Below are 25,207 nucleotides of genomic sequence, written 5' to 3' on the forward strand. Positions count from 1 at the left end.
CTCGCTGTGGGGCTCTGAGGGATGGGAAACTCAAGAAGGGGAGATGGAGCGTGGCACAGTCGGTCTGTTTGAAAATAAAACGTCTTGAAGAGTGTTTGCCGTTCTCTTGTGCTTCTGCTTGTGCTGGGACTTGGGGTTATGGCCTCAGAGCTGTGAGGGGGAAGCTTATGGAGGACGAGATCCCATCCGTCTTCCCCTCCATCCCGGCTTGCCATGGCGGCACGCGCCTTCTCCCATTGGCTCTTCCCGGTGTGTGGGCGGGACTTCTGCGGCCGGTTCCGCTCTGCGATTGGCTGCAGCCAGACCGGAAGGAAGCGTTTCCCAGGTAACGGCAGGGCCGGGGGCCGTGCGGGGTCCTGGGGGGGGGCGGTGCGGGGCGGTGCGTGCGCCGGGTGGGCCTGCGGTCCGTCTGGCTTAATTACTTTTCTATTAACGCCTCCCGTGTGCGATTCCTCAGTACTTTGTCCCACGAGAAGGAAGAGCGCAGCTAGCTGCGCGTTGTGCAGGAGGGATGGAGAGCTCGGAGGAGGAGAACTTCGGTGTAGCCGTGTAAGTGTGCTGCGTTCTGCGTCGGGTCCGACGGCAGCTATTTCCTGCTTAACGTATCTTAATAGGAATTTAATGCGAGAGTGAACGTATGCCGTGCTGCTTAGTAGATGCTGCCCTTCGGGACGACAAGGGCTCAGAGCAGTGCAGAGCCCTGGGAAGGAGGAGGAGCATGTGTTCAGAGTTGAGATGAAGTCCAAACTCCGTGCGCTGAGCCGGACAGCCCTGCAGTGACAGCGAGAGGGGGAATGGATTTGAACTGAAAGAGTGGGGGCTCAGAGGGCTTGTCACTGTGAGGGCAGTGAGCCCCTGCGAGCTGAGGGTGCCCCACTGGAGGTGCTCGGGGCCGGGCTGCGTGGAGCCCCGGGCAGCCTGATCCATAAGAGATGTGCCTGCTGACAGCACGGCTTGGGACTGGATGGGCTTTAAGATCCCTCCCAGCCCAACCATTGTGTTTCCATGACCTAACCGAATTTTACACAGGTGGGTGTTAAGGCTCACCCTATTCTTCCTGCCGTGCTCCTCATCTGAAGCTTGTGGCTGAAGGGGATGTGGCTGTGCCTCTCAACATCATTTGTTTGTCTTGCCCCAAGGGCACACGGGCCTTGGGCTGCTACAGCAGCACAGGTTGTGCTGGCCTTGGTGTGCTTAAACGACGGGCTGCTTTGTGAGCATGTGTTTGCTGAGATGTGCAGGTATAGGTGTGGTTAGGGAAACTCAAATGGATGCTGGTTTGGAACAGCTACAGTCGGGTGGTGTGCTTCACAAGCTGAAACTGGCTTAAATTAATAGAATAAGCTATGAAATATGAGCTGGAAAAGCCTCTAAAAACTGTGGTTTTGTTCATTGGGAGAGAGAGAGAGAAAAGAAAAGCAAATTATCCATAGCAAGGTCGTCTTGCATAGAAGTGCAAAATGAGAAGCCCTGTTGCTTGAAATCAGACAAGCGTGGAGGAACGCAGAGCTGCTGCTGCCCTGTGTGAGCTCCTCTGCTGGCTGAGCTGTGCCCTCTGGTGGAAATGTGCGCTTTCTGCTCTGCTGGGCTTCCCGCACCTCATCTTCTAAGCTTTAACACATCACCGATGTTGCTGGAACATGGCCTGGTGATCAGATGCATTCTTTATTCAAATATCTTTACGGTTTTTCTGGTCAGGATGAGCCCTATGGCCGGACAGTTCAACTGCTCTTGGTTGAATTCTGGTGCTCTGCTGTCTGAAAGCAGCACAGTCTGAGGGAGAGTTCTGTTCTGCTTCTAACTGATGTGTCTGAACAAGAGCCATAAAATGAGCAGGGTTCTGAAATGTTGCTGCTAAAGGTTCCTTCTCTGGATGTGTTCAGATCATTAATGATGCTTAACATCTGCTTACTGCTTATGAGGCTCATTACCTTATGAGGCTCTGCCCTTTGCGTGCAGCATGCACAAGAAAAAGCATTTGAGTTTCTTTAGTGAAATAATACATGTATTTATTGAGTTTAAGAAGGCCGAGTACTGCAAAACAGCATCTGAAGTTCTGTGGTCACCACGTTGAGTTATCCAGGAAATAAATGTGGTAGAAGCCTGGATTTACGGCATGGAAAATGCTTAATTTGGTGTTATGGTTGTACTCTTCTCGTTCTTTTTGCATCTGGACTGGAATTATGTAACATTAACACCAGTAAAACAACATTTTAGTTAGGAAAACATTACAGATGCCTAATGAAAATCCCACACAGCAGTCTTATGATCGGTCTCATGGAGTATTTCCTAGGTTGGCACTAGGAAATTGTGTTTGCTTCGCTTTACTGGGCTTTCCCTGCACTTGGCCTTTCCTGAACACTTAATTGTAAAGTTTATTTCTCCCATAGTTGCAGCGTGTATTTATGCAATACCACCTTTTCTGCTTTCAGCTCCTCCCCATCTGATGCAGAGTTTGATGCCATCGTTGGGTACCTGGAGGATATCATCATGGGTAAGCTCAGCAAGCAGACAAGATGGGTGCTAAAGGTGCTGCACGCACACAGCCAGTCTACCCTCTGCCTGCTCATGGAAGCTCTTTCCTCTCTTTCCTTTCTTCTCATCATTGCTGCAGTAAAAAAGTGTACAGGAAAGCCTTTTGTGTGCTGTTTGTACAACAGCAGCCTTGGGATGTGGCACACCCTGTTGGTGGTAAGAGTGTTCAGTGAAGCCAGTCCTGTACTGTGTGAGCAGAGGCAATCATCAGCTCTCACCTTAACCAAGAGGTGTGCAGCCTGCCTGTTGTGTTGAGTTTGGTGCTAATTTGCTTTATTCATTTCCACAAGTGGGAAAAAAAGCCTTCAGTAGCTGGCAGTCCTGCTGGTACTTTTGAATTTGAGAAGCTGTAGGAAGACAATTGACTTTAAATTCCACCCTGAGGTCAGAGCTGCTGCATAAAAGCAGCCGTGCGCTGCTGCCACGGGTGATGGGCTCCCTCAGCTGGAGCTGCTCCCTCTGTACTCTCACAGATGGGCCAGGATCTGGCCCAGCAGCAGCTGTGCTCCTTGGTGTGACTGCCTGCACGTGTGCCACACGGGTGGCTGCCACAGGAGAGCAGAGGACTGATGACAGTGGGGTTTCTGTTGTGAAAAGAATGACTCAACCCCAACTAGATGATGCGTTTTTGTTGTGGTCCAGATGATGACTTCCAGTCCATACAGAGGAGTTTTATGGAGAAGCACTACCAGGAGTTCGATGAGTCAGAAGAAAACAAGCTCATCTACACTTCTATTTTTAATGAATACGTAAGATGCTTTTTCTTATCCCTCACATGAATTGCTTTTTTCATTTTCCTAAGGCCAAAATCAGGTCTTGTGTTCCCCCTTTTGTAGCATGCTGGCTTCACGTAGAGCAAAGGCAGTGTGATGCCTGCTGCCTCTTTGTGGAGCACAGCTGTGCTCTGTGAGCAAGAGGGGGGTTATCTGGAGCCACGGGTTCCTTTCTGTTTGTTTCACCTGAAAGCTTACACGGTGTTCAGCTGTTTAACTTCTAACAGAAATCCAGCCTGTGTGCTGTGTGCATGACAAAGCAAAGTGAGGAAGGTTGGTTTCAAATTTGCATGTGAAGATCATTAAGATGCTGCGGGGTGGAGGGGATTCCTGATTGGGTTTTCTTTTGTGTTGGTTTTGACTGATTGGCCTTTGTTTGTTTCTCTTTTAAGATCTCTTTGATAGAGAAATACATTGAAGAAAAACTGCTCGATCGGATTCCTGGTTTTAATATGACTGCTTTCACAATGTCTTTGCAGTGAGTCCTCTGCTTTGCTTTTGTTGAGGGGGAGGGAGGGTTGTGTGTGTCTCAATCTTTCTATCTAGATTTGAATTCAGGTGTTCACAGCTCTCCCTTGAGAAAGAAGCTCCCCCTTAAGGATCATAATAGTAGTAGGAGTGCTCTGCTACTCTGAATTCCTGCAGTATTGGCTGAAATATGACTTAGAATCATCTGCTGCATAGATTGCTGGTAAACACAAACAACAAGCAAACCCACAACCACTTCTACTCCAAGTTTCTTTTGCTTTGAACCTGTTTAAAACCAGACTTTCACATTCTCCACCTTCCTGATGTGTTTTTGTTATGCTTGGTGACTCTGGGGGCTGCACCCTTTAATCTTAGCAGGGCTGCTCTAGGATCTAAACTGAGCTCTAGAGGTCTGGGTCCAGAAAGCTTTGAATTCCCACTCAGTAGCATCTCCCGGACTAACAGCAATAAGGGTTTTGTGTTACCTGTGCAGGTATGGGCCATCTAGTGAAGGCTAATTAAAGTGAATAGCTCCATTAATAGGACATAGGAAATAGGACAATAGGAAAGGACAACTTGGAGTATTTCTCTACTGTAGAATAAACTGGAACAAATGCTGGTTGGATATGAGTTCTTTTGACTTACACATCAGTCCTTGGAAATCAGACAAAGAAACTGATACTCTTAAAGCTTGTGTTTAGATAAATGGTAATATTTTAATGTGTGTATTGTAACGATTGGAAATGCTGCAAGGTAATATTTGTCTAAGATTGTGCTTTATGAGAGGCCTGCAATGTTCTTGTTGAAGTTCTGTTAGTGTCCTGGTGCCATTTTTTGACCTCACATTTTAAAGTAAGAATTGAATGCATGGTTTTCTCATTCCTCATCTTCTCTCCGTAGGCAGCACAAAGACGAAATGGCAGGTGATATATTTGATATGCTCCTCACTTTTACTGACTTCCTGGCTTTCAAGGAAATGTTCTTGGATTACAGAGCTGTAAGTGTGTCACTTTGGTTATTTTCATTGGCATGATGGCTGTTATTTCTGCACAGCTCTACCTGAGAGCAACAAAGGCAGCGTCACCACGGTGGGTAACAGCGTTCATTCACAGGTTATACAGGCCCAAAAGGAAAAGAACTTAATTGGGAGGCTGTTTGAACTCAAACTGCACCCCTGTAACTTCCTAGGGACAGGGTGAGGAGGCAGTGTGTGTCTCAGCAGCAGTTTCAGCTGGGGGTTCCACTTTGGAGACAAAAGGTGAACCCACAGGAGCCACGTATCACCAGTTCCCACTGCACTGCCTGGGTGCAGGAGGCTGCTGGGAGCTGGGTGTGCAGCTGGCAGTGACACACAGGTACTAAATCCAGCTTCTGCACAACCTCTTGCTGAGAGGTTGTTTGGTTGTGAAGAGGAGGAAACAGATTGAAAAAAGAGGGAATAAATGCTCTGCTAAGGATTTTTTCAAGTCCCTCAGCAAGATGAGTGCTCAGATGCTCAGGTAATGTGTAGTTTTATATTGGTTTGACAAACAGAATATGAATTTCATCTTTTGAACTCAAAAGGTTGTGTATTTCAAAGCAGCATTGAGTTAAGGATGTCTTCTTTTCTGACATTTCTAGGAAAAAGAAGGTCGAAGTCTGGATTTAAGTGGTGGATTAGTGGTGACATCACTAAACAAATCATCCATCTCCTCCTCCTAGAACAGCTGGTGCACTGCTACAGCTTGCATTGGGACATTAAAACACAAAAGATCACGAGAATCAAGGTGCTTTTATGTGATGAAAACTCTCTCAGACTGTGCCTTCAGATGCCTGAAACTTGCTGGTATTCAGTGGCCACAGAAGAAGAGAACTGTAGTCCTCCTGGAGTAATTGTATTTTAAATACACAATATTTGCACACCATTCTAACTGTTACAAAGAAACTCAGCGTGCTGAGAAGATGATAAATAGAGCTGTATGTGTTTTTTTGTGGGGTTGGCTTCTCAGCCATCATCCCAAGAGGCAGAACTCTAAAGAATCAAGAAGGCAATGCAAAAAGAAAGTGTCTGTCCAGCTCTTGGGCAGGTGTGAATACATATATGCCTTTTTTAATCTTTAATCTGATGTTACAGCTTTGTTACAGAAGTGTTTGTTTCCATATGTAGATGTTTTAGCCCCAGGCTGCCTGTGTGCTGGGTGAGGGTTGCTGTGTTAGCGTGCAGATCTGTCTGCTCATTGGCTTAAGTCAGTCTCATCCTTAAGGTGCAAAGCTCTGATTGGCTTTGCTTCAGCCCCCAGCTGTTCTACACTGAGGAAATAACTGTGACAAATCCAAAGCTGGCCTATCTGTGCAGTTTCTTTCTGTTTGGCAGTGGCACAGCTGTAAGCTTGAGGGTACGTTGGGCACGGACCTGTTCACCACCTGTCATTGGCTGCTCTAAATAGCATGCTGTTTAAAATGTGTGTTTGCTTTTTAGCTGTTGGTGAAGCAGCACGTGAGTGCTGCTAGTGGGGCCGTAGCCATAAGCCTGACACCAAACCCCAGCTGCTTCTGCCTTGACAGTTGCAATTAAAATGTATTTGGAGCCATAGTGACCCTCTGCTCTTGTGCTATCAGACATGTTAATCTCCTGCTTTGTGACACACTCGGGCAATGCATATCTAAAAGCATGAGAGCAGACAGGAGCAGGCTGCTGATGCTGCAGAGCACTGAGTGTTCCCTGCCAGTGCAGCAGCAGCTGTCACCCAATGAGGACCTGGGCAGAGCAAAAGTACAGCCTGCTTTGCAGGGAGAAAGCCTCCTACCAGCACAAAGATGATCCTTGCTGGCTTCTGCCAGTCATCTCAGCAGTGCTAGGGTTTGATTGCTGAAGTGAAGTAGTTTATTTGAGCAGCAGTGAGGAGACCGGGCTGTGCAGGCTGCTCCCTCAAGTATGGTCAGCATGCAGGGCTGGGAAGCAAGCAGGGCAAAGCCCTGAGGTGGCTGTTACCAGAGGAAAAAAGTGAGGCTGTTGGGTAGCAGCTCTGGTCCAAACCAGATGCAGCTACGTGCCCTTCTGAATCCTGAGGTTAAAATTGGAGGTATCAAGACCTCGGGCTGCCATTCGTACATGGACAGGAGCTCTTTGGTTAAACTCCTTCCTTCAGACTATTTAAGGTTCTATCAATTTTAAAAGAAACCCCATTGAAATGTTTTAATTGTGAATTGTTGAGCTGAATTCATTCTTAACTAAACCCCAAATTTCCCTTTTTAATTTTAACTGGAGCAAAATCCTTATTCTCCTGTTGCAGTTGCTCTGGATAATTATGTGAAGTAACAGCAGTGCGAGTGGATACCCAGACAGTGATGTCCCAGAGGGGAGATGGTTCTGTTTTAAGCACAGCCTATTGTAATTTCAGAGTCCAGATGGAGCACACGGTGTTGATTGAATTCATATTTGGATGGGGCTTATATCTCAGTTTCCTGTGTACCAAAGTCACCGTTTCACAGAGGTGTGGTTCCTCACTTCTTGCTGTTGATAGATCTGTGCTGTTCTGCTTGCTTAACTCACAAATTCTCTGTTGAGTGTTTTCAGATGAATTTATTTTGTAAAATAATTCAAATAGCGTGTTGACTAGATGCGTTAGTTTGGCTGTGAGGTGGGGATGTGATTGACCTCTGTGTCATTCGCCTGTGAACAACATCCACGTGAGCATTCAAGCTCTTTGTAAGCACTTGGGTGTGCTGATACCAACTCACAGTGAAGTTTTGTTGTTGCTCCTTTTTCATTTCAATTTTAGACTGTGAAAATTTGCACCAAAGCTCCCCTGGTTTTGAGTGGAGCTGCCCGGATCAAACCCTGCTCACTCCGTCCTGGCTGGTTTCTGTGGTTTGATGTTCCTGGGATGATTTGTTTCTCTGTGACACGCTGGGACTGGGCTCCAATCGGTGCCTTTTCCACCAGGCAAAGGTCTTTTATAAGGGATTAAATTTCTATATGCGCTGGGCTGTGTGCAAGTCTGACTTCATTTCTTAAGAGTTCTAACATTGCCACCAAAATGCATTTTGAGAGGCCAATTTTCTTATGGATTTTGGGTTTTGTACGTATTTGTTGAGACTTGACGTTCCATTGTGCCTGCTTTCCTTCCACAGCACGTGCAAGTAGATCTGTCAGGGGCTGATTGCTCTCCATGAGAGCAGTGAGGCAGTGGCACAGCTGCCCGGGGAGGTGGGGGAGTCACCATCCCTGGAGGTGTCCCAGAGCCGTGGGGATGTGGCACTGAGGGACGTGGGCAGTGGGCACAGTGAGGTTGGATTTGGGGTCTGAGAGCTCTTCCTGGTTCTGTGATTCCAGTGCAGTTTGTGCAGTCCCTTTTAAATTCACACCTTTCAGTAACGTACTTAAATTTCCTGAGCCCACCTCCGGATACAAGTTGTGTTGTGCACAACTTTACCCATGCAAACAGCGCATGTGGTAAACTTACAGAGTAGCTGCCTGTGTGTAAATAGATTAAAACCAGATGAAATAGACTTACTAGCTTGTACAAGAAGGATGTCAAGGAAAATGTTGTAGTGAGTGGCTGGGCATCTGGCATTGTGGCAAATGCCCACCACATCCCAAGAGAACAAAAGCTGGATTTGTTGACAGCAGCGGTGGTGGAACAGACAGACTCGAATGTTGGATTTAGGAAGATATTTATTGAAAGCATAAAACTGTGCTTTGACTTTTTTATTTTGAAGATCAGCGTGATAACAGTTTAGACTTCTTTCTTGGCCTAGCCTTCATCCTCCAGCTCTGCCCCCGCGGACAGAAGTTAATTGCAATTATTTACACCGCATCTGTGCGCGACCACAGGCAGCCACGCGGGCTTGGTTTAGTGAATGTTAGTACTGGAGTGCAGCCAACGGGGTGAGCCTCCTCGGTACAAGTGTTCCAGCAAGCAGCTGGCTCCTGTGCACCGTGCGAGGACCAGCAGGAGCTTCGACCTCGGTGAGCCCTCAGCATCTCGCGGTCACCCGAGAGCAGAGCGCCGACGGGCGGGACTGCAGCACCACGGACAGCGGCCACGATGGCGGCCTCACGCCTGGCTGGCCGCCTGGCTGCTGGCTGCGTTGCTGCCCGGTCCTTTCCAGGCACGGAAGCTGAAGAAGGTGCTCGCCCCGTAGGTGAGCATGACGAGGCCGGCGAAGAACTGGAAGAGGAGCGGAGTGCAGCGTGAGCCCTCGGTCCCAGAAGCTCAGCCATGGCCCCGCGTGCCCGTACTTACGGAGGCGGCGGCTCTCCTGTTGTAATCCCACTGGCGCCACGAGGTGGGACGCACGGCTGCTGAGCACGTGACGAAGGCAGCGATGTACAGAACGGTTGCCACTGCGTTGAAGATCATCAACTGGAGAGGGCAAAGAGGAGGTGAGGAGATCTGGGCTGTGCTTTGCACCCAGCAACCCACCTCTTGGGGTGGTTGCGTAGGGCTCTTCCAAAAGCAAAAGACTTGAGCGCCAGCCTGGTGCAAAGGGTTGGTTCAGGGCTGTCCCCAGGTATGAGTGCACTCTACCATAGGCAAGGACAAGGATGTGCAGAAAGCTGACAAACCAGGGAAGTGGTGGAATCACCATCCATGGAGGTGTTCAAGAAGTGTGGAGATGTAGCACTGAGGGACATGGTCAGTGGGCACAGTGGGGGTGGGTTGGAGTTGGACCGGGGGATCTGAGAGCTCTTTTCTCATCGGTTGTGCTCATTTTCAAGGTTCTATTACTAGGGATCTTCAAAGGCATGTGCTCACACATTTTGGTACAAGAGCTGATCCACATGGAGGTTCCCCACCTGGTGTCACAGCATGGTGCCACCTGGTGCTACTGATGCACGGGGGTGGAGATGGGTTTCTGGTTCTCCAGTCACCTAGCTGGACTGACCCCATATTCCTGCCCTTTTCCTAGGAGAACCACAGGAAAAGGGCCCAGCCCCTCACCCTGGGAGCAAACCCGGTGTACGTACCATGAGGGGCCAGGGGACCATGTAGAACTTCATGGGGAGCTGCAAGAGGTACATCACAAAGAGCAGGACCGTCGCTACCCAGAGGAAGATGGACACAAACAGCACCCAGCCATACGCTGCGTGGAGGTGGTAGGTGGTGTCAGCAAGGAGAGCCCACACCAGGAGGCCGAGCACCTGCAGGATGGGCAGGGGGAGGTCTAAATCTCCCCTCTTGTAGCCTGAAACCCCTTCCCCTTGTTCCCATCGCAACAGACCCTGCTAAAAGAGTCTGTGCCCTTCTTTTTTATGGTCACCCTTTTAGATACCGAAAGGCTGCTCAGGACTCCCCAGAGCCTTCTCTCTATGCTGCACAGCCCCAGCTCTCAGCCTGCCCTTATAGAGTAGAATCTCCATCCCTCAGGTCATTTTTGTGCCCCTTCTCTGGAAGTGCTCCAACAGATCCACATCTCTCCTTCACTGAGGGCTCCACAGCTGGCCGCAGTATTCCGAGGAGGTCTCACCAACCCCATCCTCATCCTGGCGCCGCTGGGGCTGCACCCACAGCTCTCCCATGAGCTCAGCCAGGAGAAGCTGTGATGTCTGCGTCCTTCATTGTCGTGTAGGGGACATAGTGGCCTTTGTCCTGCTGCACGCATGCTCCTGCTGCTCAGCTGCTGTTGTTTCAGTCCAGACAATGCCATCTTGTCTTTTGCATCTATTTTTAACCCTCGTTTGGGAGAAATGGGGATAGGGAAAGCCCTGCTGTGCAGTGGCAGCAGGAGACATTAGAGCAGGAGCCCCTGGAGAGGAGCACTTGGGAGCAGTCCTGCTATCAGCTCCATCCCTTTCCCGCCTCCACCCCTCGCACTGCCCTCCTCGTGTCCCAGCCTTCCATGGGAGCCTAAATGTGGAGCAGAGAGCCACGCTGGTGCTGCTGCAAGGATGTCACAACCCCATCAGCTTCCACCCACAAGCGTCCCGCTCCCCTTCACCCCGCTACTCACAGCCTGGGCGCCCATCAGTCCCCCGAGTGGCGAGCACAGGAACGCTTCGTCGAGGCGGGGGGAGGGCAGAGTGGCGGAGGCTCCCGTGGAGCTGCTCCGCGTCCCCGCGGATCCGGGCAGCCCCGCCATGCCACGAGCGCTCGGCTCGGGCCGCCCTCAGCGCTACCGGCGGGGCGGCCCACGGGGAAGCTCCCCCCGCAGTCCGGTCCGCCCCGTCGGGGCGGCGCCGCGTCGCATAGATACGTCAAGAGAGTGAATGGCGGCGGCTCGGCCGACGGGTCAGGATGGCCGAGCGGTCTAAGGCGCTGCGTTCAGGTCGCAGTCTCCCCTGGAGGCGTGGGTTCGAATCCCACTTCTGACAACGTTCCCTTTTGCAGCGGGCGGCTCCCGCCTGCTCTTTTAGCGCCGCTGCGGGAGAGACGCGGGAAACGCGCAGAAAAACAACGCGATAAAAACGCGAGGGGCCCAGCGCAAAACGTTATCACTTGTCAGAAGTGGGATTCGAACCCACGCCTCCAGGGGAGACTGCGACCTGAACGCAGCGCCTTAGACCGCTCGGCCATCCTGACAGCGTTGTACGCGGGCCCCACATGGCGCTACACAACGCAGAGCCCCGCGCACTGCGCATGCGTACATGCCTGCTGTCTCTGCTTTGTCCCCGCGTCACACTGGGGCCAGGCAGGCGGCTCGGGTTGGGTTTCGTGTCGGAACCCGGTGAGCGCCCAGGGGACGCCTCGCATCCTCTGCTGGCAGCGGCCTTTGCTCCCAGGGGGTGGCCGGGGGCTGCTGGCCCCGCTGCCTGCACGAAGCAGGGAGCCTTACAGAGCGGTTCGCTGCTGCTGGTAGCGGTGGTTCGCCTCTGCTTCAGCACTCGACTACCTGTCCCATCTGTCCCGGGTTGGGGTCAGGGTGCAGTGTCCCAGGATGGAGAGCACGGCGCAGGGTGAGATATTGCAGCCCAGCTCAGCAGGAAGCAGCACGGACAAGGCAGCTCTGGCAGCAGGCTGTTCTGGTACAAAGGTAGAAGCAAGAGTGCTGCTGGTCACGAGCCCACTTCAGTGCACAATGCAGTCGGCTCTGTCTCAGCGTGGGGATTTACTGCCCAAATAGCATTCTGAATCTTAGGCATTCCTCATCACTGCTTGCTTTGATTCTCACCTGCTGCATCCTCAGTGTTACCATGAGTTCCACAGCCCAGGGATGGAATGTCCCCTGCCCTCAGCCCCAGCAACAACTATCCCCAACCACCACCACCATGTTAACAGCCAGCACCCGCTGCTCTCCTAGGCAGTGACTCCATTGCACTGCACTTAAATATACAACAACTGAGTAGCTCTTGTGACAGAAGGGCAAGATGGTTACAGAGAGAGAGTTTGGCTATAGCCAAGCATGCTCCCAGGGAGCTAGCAGTCCTCTAAATAAGCTGATGGGGGAGCACATCAATTAGTGAAAGCCTGGAAGGAGTACGGAGGCTCTTGGTGAAAACAGAGTGGGAGGTGCTCTGCTTTAATCAAGTGAGGTGCAGAAAGGATGGGATCGGGGACAGGGAGAGCAGTTTGGTGACTGTGGTCTGAGCCAGCAAGCCTGGAAGAGGGTTAAGAGAATGAGCTGTAGGGATGCTGGTGGAGGCAGAGCTCGGAAGAGCAGACAGTGCCAGCCCCCAAACCCTTGCAGTATTCTGTCAGCCCCAGCAGCACTGCTCATGGACAGAAGGGTTTCTGGATGTCTCTGCTGTGACAGCCTAATGGTGAGCTCCTGTCCAACCGGTCCCCACAGCTGCTGCTGAAGGCACCTGGCTTGCTGCCCTAAAGAGACAGAGGGGAGGCAGGGAGCCTTTCCGAGAAGTCAATGGAAAGTGTTTCTGGTAATCTTCTTTCTTGGGCTGGCAGCAACAAGTTGGTTGGAGAAGCAGGAAGTCACCACGTGGAGAGCCCACACCTCTCCCATAGAGGTGAAACAACCACACCTACCCGTGTTCCACCTTACAGGACCCTTTTTCAAGGAGAGGAGACCCCCCTGTCCCACCCTGGGGTGACACACAGCCACTCTCCTGTGCCTGGGGCAATCCTGGATCCTGCAGCAGCTGTGCAGATGAGATGTGCAGAGGCTCCTGGGGTGCCCACCATCAGCTGCCTCTCTCTTGGCTGCAGTGCAGTAGGGAAAGGCGAGTATTTTGGAGATAATCTGATACTTCCTTTATGCCAGCTCAGTAGAAACACTGCCTTTGTGCCCTGCAGCTAGACAGAAGGATTGCGACATCAGGGGATCTCAAGGCTTCTCAATGGGCCCAGCAGGAGGCAGACCCTGATCTGTTCAGGCAAGTCCCAGCTAAGTCCCAGCGTCCCTTCCCTCCCTGGAAAAGCAGCCTTTTGTTTTTACCTATGCCATCAAGCCGCGTAGACTCAGAAGAGCTTTTCTCATCTCCTACAGCAGGGAACAGCTTGTTGCATTGCTCTGCTGGAGACAAGAGGCTCTTCTGTTTGGAAAGAACGTGAGTGCATCACTCTGTGTTTGTTTTTGAGACCCCCCCCCCACTGCAGGCACGGGCAGTGCAGGCAGTCCCTGCTGTGCACCCAGCATGGCACTGCAGCACCTTTACAGGGAAATGGGCTGAGGTGAGGAGGGGGCTCCTACGTGCCCTTTGGCAGCACTCCTAAGCTTTGGGAACAGAAAGAAAACAGCATCAGCACTTTGCACAGTGTGCCACTATCCAGAACTACTCTCCATCACAAGGAAGGAGGAAGTCGTTGCGTTCGGAGAAACGAAGGCTCCTGTGGTGTTCTCTGCTAATTTTAAAACGGTCTTTTTCTAAGGAAAGCAATTCCTTAAAAACACAACAACACAATAATAGATACTTCCCAAAGAGGAGCTGCTCTGCAAAGACGCTGAGCACAGACAGCCCCGGACAGCTGTTCCTCATTTCCTGCTGCCTCCTTTAATGTGAAAGAAGTCAGCTGTGCAGTGCCAAGCACTTTCTGGATTCAGCTCTCAAATATTACAGTAATGGCTCAAGAGCTCTACATCAGTCATAGGCTGAGGGTATCTCCACAACAAGAGGTGCCTTTGGCCCTAAGAAATTCCCTGAGTTGCCTTGGCCAAGAGTTGGGAGGCTGTGCGGTCAGTTCTGGGGCCACCCAGTGCTGTGACAGCGCCAAGAAAACCTCTCCAGACTGAGGACTTCAGTGGGCTCATTAAAGCACAAAGTGCTCGTGGAACATGTCTGGGCAGTGCAGTGCAGAGGGCTGCTATTTGTGTAGGGAGAAGGACCTGAACTATCCCTGTGCAAACCAACTCTGAGGGACATCATGAGTAGGCATGGCGGGGATGGGTTCATGGTTAGACTTGATGATCTTAGAGATCTTTTCCAACCTTAATGATTTTGTAATTCTATGACGGGAAGCTGCAGTGACAGTTTTGTTCAGGAGTGTTATGGAAAAACATCTGTATCAATTTCTGGTGGAGGACTGGGGGAATCACCTCACCTCTAGATCAGTGTCTCCTGGTGGGCTGTCTCCTCTGCAGCATTAAGAATCTTCCCAGAAGCTGTGTTCTGCTCCCCAGCAAATTTCTAGGACGTAGGTGGTGAATGTGGCACCACAAACTGCTAAGGATGCTGTTAATAGCTGCTACCAGAGGTGCTGGGCCTCCCTGCTCTGGTTCAACGTAGAAGAGCAGTTCTGGAGGTGTTGGGAGCTCCTGGATGGATGGTGCACTGGGAATCATCAGATCATCACCTGATCAGCACTGGGCTCTCTCCCAGATCATGTACAGCCTTTCGGGTTCCCTGACTTCACTCTTGTCCCATTCCTCCTGATTTCCAGGAACACAAACCTGTGACAGCAGCAGGCGGTACCAAGAGTAGCTAAGGAGCCTGAATTTCCACCATGAAACAGCCTAAAGGAGAAGGATGGTGTTCTTCCATCACTTCCTGTTTGTTTTGGACGCAGCTCTTGTTCTCTCTGCATGTTGTTTTGCCAGTCGCTTTTGTAGGGTCGCGGTGCTTTGTGTGTTTGTGGTAAATCCCCTGCATGACTCATCCCTTCCATTGGCTGCTGAGATCCTCCAGCCGACGCACAGCTCCAGCATTTGCTTGTGAACAACTGAGGCAAAGCTGCAGCGGATGGTGAGTGCTGGGGCGCCGTGCACGATCCCTTGGTCTGTACTCAGCAGCACATGCACAGAAGTGTTTATTTGTGGCTTTTCCTTGGCTGTGTTTCAGATCAGATTAAGGACCTTCCTCCTCTTCTTCAAGATGAATGGCCCTGGCAGCCACCCAAGCTGACGCCACCTTTGGGTGCTCCAGCTTGCTGGTTTGTAGCCTTGTGCAGCACAGACCCACAGGCCCCAGCTTGTGCCTTGTGCTGAGGGCAGATGCTGTTTGCAGAAGGCTGATATCAGCTGTGCTGGGGGCAGTCACGTCCGTCCTGATATCCTGTGTCCCACATGAGGTTGGGACCTGGTTCTCCTTTTTTCATCTGCCTTCATAGTCATAAAGAACAAAGAACAAAAGAACAAGGCCTTCCCTTGCCCTGCTTGTCACTCTTTTCATGATGCACCCTAGGATGCCATTGGCTTTCTTGGCTATAAAGGCACCCTGCTGGCCACTAGGACACCCAGGTCCTTCTCTGCAGAGCTCCTTCTGAGCAGATCACCCCCTAACTCATATTGATGCATGTGGGTATTCCTCTGTTTCAGGCTGGATAGTAGGAAAAACTTCTCAGAAGAGCAGTAAGGCACTGGCACAGCTGCCCAGGGAGGTGAAGGAGTCACTGTGCCTTGGGGTGGTCAAGAACTGTGCAGACATGGCACTGAGAGATGTGGTTTAGTGGCAGTATTGGTGGTAGGTGGATGGTTGGACTGGATGATCTTAGAGGTCTTTTCCAACCTTGATGACTCTGTGATTCTCCCCAGGTGCAGGACCTAACGCTTGCTCACACTGAACCCCATCAGACCAGGCAGAGAGGAACCTGTCCTGCTTGTGTTGAATGGCTGCACAGCCTTTTGGTGACTCAGCCATTTTGGATCACCAGCAGATGTGCTGAGGGTGTTCTGCAGCCCTTTCCATGTGCCCCTGCCTGCTAGGGGTGACCCAAGGAAGTCCCCTTTCAATCACCCTAAGGAAGAAATGGCTGTGACGAGCTGCAGCTGCCACTGGAAAGACATGCTGTTCCCAGTGAGCTTTCTTTCTCCTCGGTCCTCATCTATTTGGTTTCATTTCCATATATTTGTGTAGTGTAGCTGCTCAGGTCTTCTACTCTTGGTTTTCCTGGAAGCTGCCTGCTTTCTGGAAGCTGCCTTTATGTGGCTCACAGGATTTTGCTCTATTGCTTGAGCGCTGCAGTCCGTGCTCACAGCTGGACACTGCCCACACTGGATATCCACTTGCTGTTGCCATAAACTAAAGCAAAACTAAAACAAGTGAAGGCCATCAAACTAGGACAGACAATTTCCATCGTAACGAAAATCATCTTGAGACCCTTAGCCATCAGATCAGGACAAAGCCTGTCGTTTGTCACTGCTTCCCATAGAAATACCTCCTGGGCTCCAGCAGCTCCCGGAGCCTCTCCTTGGTTTTACCCACTGCTGAGGGTAATAGCTGTGCAGCAGAAGCAGCCTCAGGCAATGCCATTTCCCGGAATAAAAGTTTCCCATAAGGCTGAGAAACATGGCAAGGGCAGGAACCTGGCAAACAGGGCATGTTCTGCTCTGCCTGCATCAAACAGATTAACTCCAGGATTAATTGAATGCACATACGCTTGGAATACGCTTGTCCATTACAGCATAAACAAGGCTAATTTTGGAGGCTGGAATTTCTCACCAAAAGTTTTAACAATTCTTTTTATGGAAACTTTGGGGGGTTTTACTCTGTTCTGGAATTAAATCCTTAATTGAAATGATTGGAATTTCCCACAGCGGGAGAGCCAGACCTCCACCGGCCCTGAGAAATCTCTGGGAAGGGCTTTTTAAGAAGTAGAGCCACACTGTCTCAATCGTAATCTTATCTTCATTTTTCAGCTGTGCAAGTTGGCAGGGAAAAAAAAAACATTTCACGTTCATCTGGGATTTGATACGAAAGAGAAAGCAAAGGTGCAGGATGTGAGTGCAGTGCTGGCATGTGCACACCAGACCTGGTGCTGGGAAGCCCCCGCCCGCTCTTGGTGCTTGCAGACCATCAGCAAGACCCTGATAGCTTGCCCTCTACCAAAGCTTGGGGCTGTATGGACAAGCACATGGCAGGCAGTGTGTCTTGGAGCAAATAGACCCTGGGGAGGCAGTGCCTTTCTGTTGCTGCTTTGGCTGCTCCCGTCTCCCAGGAGGCAGTCTGGCTTATCAGATTAGCTGATGAATTGTGAAAGCAATTAGCAAACACCACACTTTTTGGCCCAACAACTGATGCTGCTGCTGAAAAGGAAGGGCTGCTTTTGCCCTCAGAGTGAATAACGTGAGCTTTACAAGCGCTGGGGAGCTGTGAATTGGTGTTGGCTCTGCAAACCTATGGGCAGTGGGTGAGAGCCACGTGGAGCAGCCAGCCCTGCTCCTTTAGCCCTTGCCAAGGAGCTGAAAAACTGTGAGAAGGCGTTGTCATCTGAGCGGGGAATTCCAGCAGCTGTCCCATTCCATGGCACAAAGCAGTATTCCTTCCCTGCCTGGCTTCTTCCTCCGCCTCCTGTCTGTCGTCATGTGGAGGAATTGGAGCCCGTAAATAGCAGCTGGAGTCCCGTCAGGACTTCACACTCCTGGAATGAGCTGCTGCAGCTGCATTGCTCCGGAGGATGCTGTAGGCATCCAGGAGTGAGACTTACCGCCCGTCGTCCTTCTCCTGTACCCCTCCTGCTGCTGACCACGGGAACATGAGGGTTGCTTCTCTCCAGATCCTGTTTGCTCTGAGGGTCTTGTTCCTGGCAGCTATGGCTGGAGGTGAGAGCTCTGGGTCCAAGTCTTGGGCTCCCCACGAGAGCTGGGAGGGGTCTGTGGCTTCACAGAGGGTTCTGTGGTTTCACACAGGGGTCTGTGGTTTCACGGAGGGATCTGTGGCTCCGTGTAAGGGATTCTGACTTTATTCAGGGGGCTGGGGAGTTGGATGTTAGTGCGTGGGGCCAGAGGATTGTACACTGCAGGGAAGATCAGGTTACAGGCATGAAGGAACCTCACGCCTTCCTTGGCTTGGGAAATCCTGTGGCAGGAACGGGCTGGGTAGGAAGCTGTTGGGGAGCACACGGCCTTGCTGCAAGGAAGCCTGTGGCCCTGCTGATGGCTTTTGTCATTTCTGATGGTCAGCAGTAGTGCAGAGCCCCAGGGAAGTGCCATTGGGGCAGCATCCTGCCTGAGGATAGTAGTCTGTCAGTCCGTCTGTCTGTCTGTCTGCACTGGCCTTGGGGATGCTCACATACGTGTGGCCATGCTTGCACAGGTTGGAAGCTCTCCTGTTGGCCATGTGAAGATCCTGGCATGCAGAGGGGTGTTGGAGGACTGAGGGGAGACGGGCACGTTTTTTCCTGCTTGGTCTCAGCGTAAGTTGTCTACGTGCAGAGCGGTGATTGCTGTACAAACAGAGCAGGGTGGATTGCCAGGAGGCTTCTTGGCAGTGCCAGCAAAACTGGACTTTGCCCAGGTCAAAGGGACGTACACAGAAAGAGGCAGAGCCCTTATTGAGGTGTGTGCCCCAGTGCCACGAGACGGGAGGAACAAGGACAGCCAGGAGAGCAGCTGGGCACGGAGCTCCGTCCTCTCCTCACCCCTTCAGGCAGGTTCTCCAAGTCAGAAGTGGAAAACCAACAGAAAATCTGTCCAAGTGGGGTTGGATCAAGCCCTCGTGCATCATTGGTCAGGCTGTGGCACAGCTGCCCTGGGAGGTGCGGGAGTCCCCATCCATGGAGTTGTCCCACAGCTGCAGGGATGTGGCACCGAGGGACGTGGGCAGTGGGCACGGTGAGGGTGGGATCAGACTTAGGGAGCTGAGAGGTTTTTGTCAACCTTCGTGGTTCATTAAATGGAGTTTTGAAAGCAGAAGCCAGCAGCAGTGTGTGCCGTGGGTAATGAGACTTAACTGGGAATTTGGTCATTCCTGCGGGCTCAGGGAGCAGGCGTTCTTGACCTTGAGGTGCCACAGAAGATGCTACAGGCTGAACAAAGGGCTTTGCTTTAGCACTGCAGAGGTGTAGAGGTTGAAATGGGCAACAGGAGCGTTTGCTTGTGATTTCTTTACATACAGAAGAGCTGGGGCCGTTCCTGGAGCAGTGCTGCTTCTCACACCAGGTGCTTGGGTCATTCCCAACTGAACTTCACTGAATTCACCAAATCCATTGGAAATCAGCGGACGACATTTTGTAGAGACCGTGTGAGCTGAACCAAACTCCAGCTCCTCTCTTTGCAGGGATAAATGAGGATCTGTGTTTCTAAGCCTGGTTCCCCCATGAGAGCAGAAACATCTCGCTGCGTTGTGCAATGTCCACTCTCTTGGCAGGCGCCTGTTCTTGGCATGGCTGCGTTCTCCCCAGTGGTGTGACTGCCTTCACCCCTATGTCAGACAAGGGAGGATGTTTTTACACTTGGGCCAAATGAAAACTGTGTTTTCCTGTGGAAGTGGAAAAGCAGATGTTTGGCGAAAGTGCTGTGGCTTTGAAGCTGGGCTGCTGGGATGGCATCCCCACACTGTGGGATAAAGGCTGTGGGAGCAACGTCGCTCTGTCAAAGCACTCTTTCTCTGCAGCTTTTCCTTACAGCAGGATTCAGAGCTGCAGGATGCTTGCTAGGAGGGGATGCCCCACAGCGGAAAGAGATGTGAGTAATCCAGATAAGAATAGGACGATTGTCCTGCCCTGTGACCTGCACTGAGAGCCTCTGAGTGATAAAGCAGGTTGCTGCGGGGTGGAGAAATGCATCTTCTGGGCTCCAAATGTGCTCCTGTCACTTCACCAAAGGGGAAAGGTCCCATTAGCTCCCAACTCTGGGCAAACTGCAGTGGTGTTCCAAGGGAAAACTGCAAAACTGCAGTGGTGTTCCAAGAGCCTCACAGTTTGGACAGTGCTTTTTTCTTCTTTTTTTCTTTTTTCCCCTCTAGGCATCACATGACCAATCATGGCTTTTATGGGATCAATATGTCTCATTTTATCAGGGATTGGAAGCTTCCATGGCAAACTTCAGACTCCTTTTCCGTAGAGGAGGATAAAGAATAATCAAACCCAGTGTTTACTGTGCCTAGTACAAAGCCAAGGTTTAATATGTTGAATGTTGTGTTTCAGGGCAACCCAAAGCACCTCTGAAGTGTTCAAAATGGTGTGTCTCTTTCCACCGTGCCATAGATGAGAGGCTGATAAAGAGCTACCGGAGGACGGAACTCCAGTGTGCCAAGAAAGCCATCATGTAAGCAGCCTCTGTCTGGGTGCCTCGATGTATTCCCTCCCCAGCTGAGTAAATATAAACACTGCCATCAGTATCTTTGCTTGAGAGCAAGGAGCTGCTGGAAGCAGAGCCAGTGGTGACTGTGATTTAAAGCCTTTCACCTCTGAGTCATGTTCAGCTTTCGCTGATCCACGTGGGATCCGAGGCACCTGCCCTTCCCAGAAATAAACAATCCATCCAGCCTGATGGAAGGGGCTCGTTAGAGCCAGCAGGGCTCAGCATTCCTGCCCCAATGCTTTCTGTACCACCCTGATAACATAAGGCACTGTTATGCTCACCTAACAAGTGATCTCTCTTTATGTTCATTTCAGATTTACTACTAAGAAGCTCAGAGAAATTTGTGCAGATCCAGATGAAGAGTGGGTGAAAAAGATCACGCGGAAGCTGGACCAGGAAAAGGCCTCGGCAGCATCCCCACTTCCACAGGCTGCCACCTCCCCTGCAGCAGCGGTGCCCGAAGAGCCCGGCACCTTCCACAAGCACACCAGTCTCCAAGTCCCAGCTCCACCTCCAGCCACTGCTGCCACTGCAGCTTCAGAGAGAGCACCCGTTCCTGCTGCCAGCACAGAGGCGACCAGCAAATCCACCCCAGCTGTGCAGAACGCCACATGTTTCTCTGCAGGGCCATCCGCCATGACGTCGGGAGTTGCTACGCACTCTGAAGTCATTTCAGAAGCAAACAGGGAATCCTTCACATCTGTGCATTTAACAGCTGGCATGGCCCTTGGCCAACCCACCCCATACCCCACAGGTCCTGCACATGGCTCTGACAGCACAGAAGAACCTGTGGGATATGCTGCAAATGCTGCGGGTGATGCCCAAGGCACGACTTCTACCTCAAACTCAGACCCTGCATCCGTTTCCAAAGGACTGCACCATCCTGGTCTTCCTACAAACGATCCCCTGGACCCAGTCAGTGCAAGAGGCAGCCCATCAGACACTGCTTTGAGGAGTTTTGCTTCAGCTCTCCCTTCCACCCTTAAGAGCACAGAGGTCAGCATGGTCCCATCCACACCAGAAGCTGCTCCAGTTTCTACCCAAAACCCCACAACTGCTGTAGACAAAGATCTTTATGTCCATGCCAACAAAAATTTCAGTTCCTCTGCATTTGGTTCTGGGGCATTTGATCGTTTATTGCCCTTAGGAAAGCAAGGTCCTCCAGATATCTTAGTTTTCACCAGTCAGATGTTCTCAGGCCAAGCCAGAGCACAGGCTACAAGAAGCCCAAGTGACCCACCTGCACTCAGCTCCTTGTCAGAGTCCCAAATGCACTTTGTTATCCCTGTCGCCCTGGCAGGTGGCCTGATTGCTTGTGGTGTTGCAGCTATATGGCTATATATAAAATTTGGAATGAGAGCAGAAACAACATCAAGAGAAATGGTCGAAGGCTTGCTCTATCTGAAGGAGGGACACCAAGGCAGTGTCTATCCAATGGAAGTGATCTGAATGCTGTATGGCATGGACATTTTTGGCCTAGAACATGTGTGTGCTGCTGCAGGAAAGCCAAGCTTCTGCTGGCCCGGTGACCAGTACAAAGCAGTTCCTAAGATAGCTGAGAATTTTCTCAGAGCAGAGTGCTAAAAAAAATATACCCTAAGTTCCCATTGGCCAATGGCAACATTTTAGGAGCAGATGGGATGTTCCTTTCTCTGGCACCGTTCAGTAGAAAGGATGTTGCTGTAGTGGGGCTGCTTGCCAAGCAGTGGGCAGAAGCGAATGTTGGGGATTTTCCCACATTCCATCATCATCCATCTGAGCAGCTTTGTACCCACCCACTCATCCCCTCTGCTGGACTTGGGCTCTGCCACTGCCAGCAATCCCAACGCCGAAGCACTGAGTCTGCACTTACAAACTTCCGGCTGCTTCTTTCTTTGCACTTCAGTTCGCTGCTCTGTCAGACCTAAACTGATGCTGGCAGTAAGCTGGGTGCTGGCTCTCCTTGGGCTGATTAAACACTCCAGTTAATTGGGTATTTAATGACTAGAGCCAGCAGAGGTCGTCCAGCTTTCAGATATTATATACATATACCTGTGTACATCAGCAGGCCATGCAGGCACTGTTGCAGTACCAAAGGAGGGTTTTTTTAACCTAAATTGTTTCTCATTTTCACACATCTAGACACTGCTGTGTGTAAGCTGTATCTTTTATCCATGGCCAGCTCCTGAAAGCCCTCATTTAACTCTTAATCCAGTACGACTTTTGCCTGACTTTGTAAAGGTCCTCAAGCACACCTTGTAGGTAGAGCTACATACCCAAGGTTCATAGTGAGGTTACGTATCAAAGATTCCCCTCCAACCACTCTCAGTGGATCAGACCCTAAACTATAGATAGAAAAAGAAAGTAAAAATGTAATAAGCAAAATAATCAAAGCCAGAAGCGTGAGCCAGGTGTAAAGGCCAGCTAGAAGAAAGCCGGTCTGTTGGATCCATCAGATGTTATCGGGGCATCCACCCAGCCCTGGAGGTGGAGGATGACTGCAGTGCTGTTTTCTGTTATCTTATTTCTTATTTCTTGTCTTGAGACAGATCCATCTAGGGCTTTGCTGGTATAGGAGGGAGAGAGGATTGATTGCAGCCAGGAATCTGGGGTGAAACCCACCCGTGTTTGGCAGCTGTGCAGCTCCAGCCCTGTAACACCACCTGGAGCTGATCCACCTGCAGGCACTGCCAGCAGCACCTCCCACCCACCCTAGGGGTTCACAGCCTTGCAGTTTGTGGTGTACTATAGCTCTCTCATATGAAATATCAGAAACAACTATTTTTGTAGTAAAGTTTTGCAGCAGTGTGAATGCACATCACCTTGCTAGTGGAGCATCACAGAGTGCGTGCAGTGCTGGGAACACTGGAAAACACTGCACTGTGTCTGTTGTTTTGCTGGGCTTGGCTGGCTTGCTCATGTCTGTGGCAGCAGGGCCCCGTGCAGGTCCAGGCACTACAGCAAATGGAGCTGCCAAATGCTTTACCATAGCCTTCCTCCTTCCAGACCAGCTGTGCTCATCCCATCCCTGCTCCTTACCCACTGGCACGCTGTCTTTGGGCAGGTTTTCACCTGTGGGTTGAGGCTGTGACTGGGGCAGATCCCAACCCATGGCAGCCAGGAGCCCTGATTGTGGGGGCCAGGCTCCAGGAGGGTCCTTTTGTTCTACAGTGCAGTGACTACTGTCAGCTTCGATTCGTTTGTGTATTGAGTCTAGATGAATGTATGTGAATGGGATTTATATTGTATTTTTGTAGTAGTAATGATAATAAAGTTCTTATGTTAAAAACCACTGTCCTCAGGAGGTTCAGACCAGGGTTGGCTAGGATGTCACCCAGGCCAGGGCTGCTCCTGCATCCTGCCCCACACTGCTGCACCGCCAGCAGCGGCACGTGGGGAACATCCTCCAGAACTTCCTCTGATGAATCACCAGGCCAGGAAGGTCATTTTAAGGGTAAGAAGCTCTGTAGAAAGAATGTTTTTTTTTCCTCTTCTGTTATTAGACAAGGGGGAGGCTGCATAAATGAATGAGTTCGTAGGCAGACAGTGATAAATCACTTCTCAGTGATAAATCACTTCTCAGTGATAAGTCACTTCCCATGCACTGAGTGGATGTGGCTGGCACTGGGACATGGCAGTCTGGGGACTGAGTGCATGGAGCCACAAAGCAGCACCTGAATGGTTCTGTTCCTTCATCTCCCCAACAGCATCCATCAGGTGGAATGGTGGCAGCCCTTGAAGGTACATGTTGGCCATACTCACCCTGACCAGTCTGATCAGTTCTCCCACCCTACAATCTCTGACCAAGGCCAGAAGGCCCATTTAAGCCCAAGGTTGGGTCTTCAGTCCCTGGTTTGGGTGTTGTAGGAGCACTGATGTGATATCGTTACCCTGACCCTGTTTGCTGTAGATGGCTTATCTTCTGGATGGATGGATGGATGGATGGATGGATGGATGGATGGACGGATGGATGGATGGATGATGGATGGGTGGATGGATGGGTGGATGGGTGGATGGATGGGTGGATGGATGGGTGGATGGGTGGATGGATGGGTGGATGGATGGATGGGTGGATGATGGGTGGATGGATGGATGGATGATGGATGGGTGGATGGATGGATGGATGGATGGATGGATGGATGGATGGATGGATGATGGATGGATGGATGGATGGATGGATGGATGGATGGATGGATGGATCTCTTGATGTTGTGGCTGTGTCTCTGGATCCATGACCTGCTGCTCCATACCTCCTAAAATGTATCCAGGACTAATTCCTCACTTTGCTGTATTTGGGGCTGCTGGTGGCCCCTGTTGCTGGCACCTGGCTCTCTGCTGTGCTCAGATCTGGTGGGACATGACCTCATCTGTGAAGTCACTGTGTGTTCTGGGGATGTGGATCGTGACTTACGAAATGTCAGCCCTGTCCCTGGTTGGTGTTGTGGTTTTTCTATGAAATATTACATCAGCCTGCACTTACATAGGGCAGCTCAAACTAATGTACCGCCCCTGCTGGGTTAGTAGAATGGAGCATGGCCCCTTCTGAGGTCTCTCACCTCCCTCTGTGTTTTAGTCTCTGTCAGGGATCCTTGATTCTCTCCTGGAGCTGTTGGCCGAGCTGCTCCTACCAAGCTGAGTCTTGGTGCAGCCCCATCCCCCTTCAACTGCAGTCACTTCTTCTTTCTCTTGAATGTCCCAGATGCTGTGAACCCAGCGACGCTGTTGGTTAGGGACAGCCTTGGTGCAAGGAAGGCACTAAGGGCACGACAGTTCTTCACTGCTGTTCCAGCTCCAGGAACTCAAGAAAGGTCAGGGTTGGAAAGGAGGCTGAAGTCCTCACCAAACACTGCTTCCATCATGCACAGAAGCAGAGATTCTATCCATTGGGAGCAGCAGCTCCTCCTCACACCCCAGGTCCACTCTTCTTGGTTAACCTGGAGCGTGCTCATAGAGTCATAGAATCACAGGGCTGTGGAAGGGACCTCTGTGGGCATATCCTCCCTCCAGCTCTGTCACTCTTCTGCCCCAGTTGGAGAGAACTGTCATCACCTGATTATTTTCCTGCCTGGCTGCGGTGACTTCCTGGCTTCTGGGGCACACGGAAGAGCCGGTGGCGG

The 25,207-nt window shown here is 51.1% G+C and overlaps 3 protein-coding genes and 2 non-coding genes across 5 annotated transcripts; 3 read left to right on the plus strand and 2 right to left on the minus strand.

The window, feature by feature from the left end:
* Positions 1-367: 367 nt before the first annotated feature.
* LOC125699119 (ADP ribosylation factor like GTPase 2 binding protein) lies at positions 368-7,742 on the plus strand. Its single transcript, XM_048958307.1, has 6 exons — positions 368-549; positions 2,433-2,494; positions 3,178-3,284; positions 3,701-3,786; positions 4,677-4,773; positions 5,397-7,742. The coding sequence occupies exons 1-6, from the start codon at positions 512-514 to the stop codon at positions 5,475-5,477; spliced, it is 471 nt and encodes a 156-aa protein (XP_048814264.1). The 5' UTR covers positions 368-511; the 3' UTR covers positions 5,478-7,742.
* A 669-nt stretch (positions 7,743-8,411) lies between these two features.
* Positions 8,412-10,951, minus strand: LOC125699118 (plasmolipin). Its single transcript, XM_048958306.1, has 4 exons — positions 10,713-10,951; positions 9,730-9,903; positions 9,005-9,124; positions 8,412-8,929 (listed from the first exon to the last, which is right to left on the minus strand). The coding sequence occupies exons 1-4, from the start codon at positions 10,839-10,841 to the stop codon at positions 8,816-8,818; spliced, it is 537 nt and encodes a 178-aa protein (XP_048814263.1). The 5' UTR covers positions 10,842-10,951; the 3' UTR covers positions 8,412-8,815.
* A 39-nt stretch (positions 10,952-10,990) lies between these two features.
* Positions 10,991-11,073, plus strand: TRNAL-CAG (transfer RNA leucine (anticodon CAG)). The gene has a single exon. It is a non-coding gene; the product is annotated as a tRNA-Leu (tRNA).
* A 125-nt stretch (positions 11,074-11,198) lies between these two features.
* Positions 11,199-11,281, minus strand: TRNAL-CAG (transfer RNA leucine (anticodon CAG)). Its single transcript has one exon. It is a non-coding gene; the product is annotated as a tRNA-Leu (tRNA).
* A 6,134-nt stretch (positions 11,282-17,415) lies between these two features.
* CX3CL1 (C-X3-C motif chemokine ligand 1) lies at positions 17,416-23,339 on the plus strand. Its single transcript, XM_048958277.1, has 3 exons — positions 17,416-17,630; positions 19,955-20,075; positions 20,426-23,339. The coding sequence occupies exons 1-3, from the start codon at positions 17,564-17,566 to the stop codon at positions 21,558-21,560; spliced, it is 1,323 nt and encodes a 440-aa protein (XP_048814234.1). The 5' UTR covers positions 17,416-17,563; the 3' UTR covers positions 21,561-23,339.
* The last annotated feature ends 1,868 nt before the right edge of the window (positions 23,340-25,207 follow it).

The sequence above is a fragment of the Lagopus muta genome, chromosome 12, assembly GCF_023343835.1.
Source record: "Lagopus muta isolate bLagMut1 chromosome 12, bLagMut1 primary, whole genome shotgun sequence".
Lineage (NCBI taxonomy): Eukaryota > Metazoa > Chordata > Aves > Galliformes > Phasianidae > Lagopus > Lagopus muta.

Coding starts and splice junctions, on each gene's coding strand:
- LOC125699119 (XM_048958307.1), top strand. CDS start 512: ATGGAGAGCTCGGAGGAGGAGAACTTCGGTGTAGCCGT. Junction 3,285..3,700: donor CTTCTATTTTTAATGAATAC/GTAAGATGCTTT, acceptor TTCTCTTTTAAG/ATCTCTTTGATAGAGAAATA. Junction 3,787..4,676: donor GCTTTCACAATGTCTTTGCA/GTGAGTCCTCTG, acceptor TTCTCTCCGTAG/GCAGCACAAAGACGAAATGG.
- LOC125699118 (XM_048958306.1), bottom strand. CDS start 10,841: ATGGCGGGGCTGCCCGGATCCGCGGGGACGCGGAGCAGCTCCACGGGA. Junction 9,904..10,712: donor GACTGATGGGCGCCCAGGCT/GTGAGTAGCGGG, acceptor CCCATCCTGCAG/GTGCTCGGCCTCCTGGTGTG. Junction 8,930..9,004: donor ACAGGAGAGCCGCCGCCTCC/GTAAGTACGGGC, acceptor CTCCTCTTCCAG/TTCTTCGCCGGCCTCGTCAT.
- CX3CL1 (XM_048958277.1), top strand. CDS start 17,564: ATGAGGGTTGCTTCTCTCCAGATCCTGTTTGCTCTGAGGGTCTTGTTC. Junction 17,631..19,954: donor CCTGGCAGCTATGGCTGGAG/GTGAGAGCTCTG, acceptor GTTGTGTTTCAG/GGCAACCCAAAGCACCTCTG. Junction 20,076..20,425: donor TGTGCCAAGAAAGCCATCAT/GTAAGCAGCCTC, acceptor TGTTCATTTCAG/ATTTACTACTAAGAAGCTCA.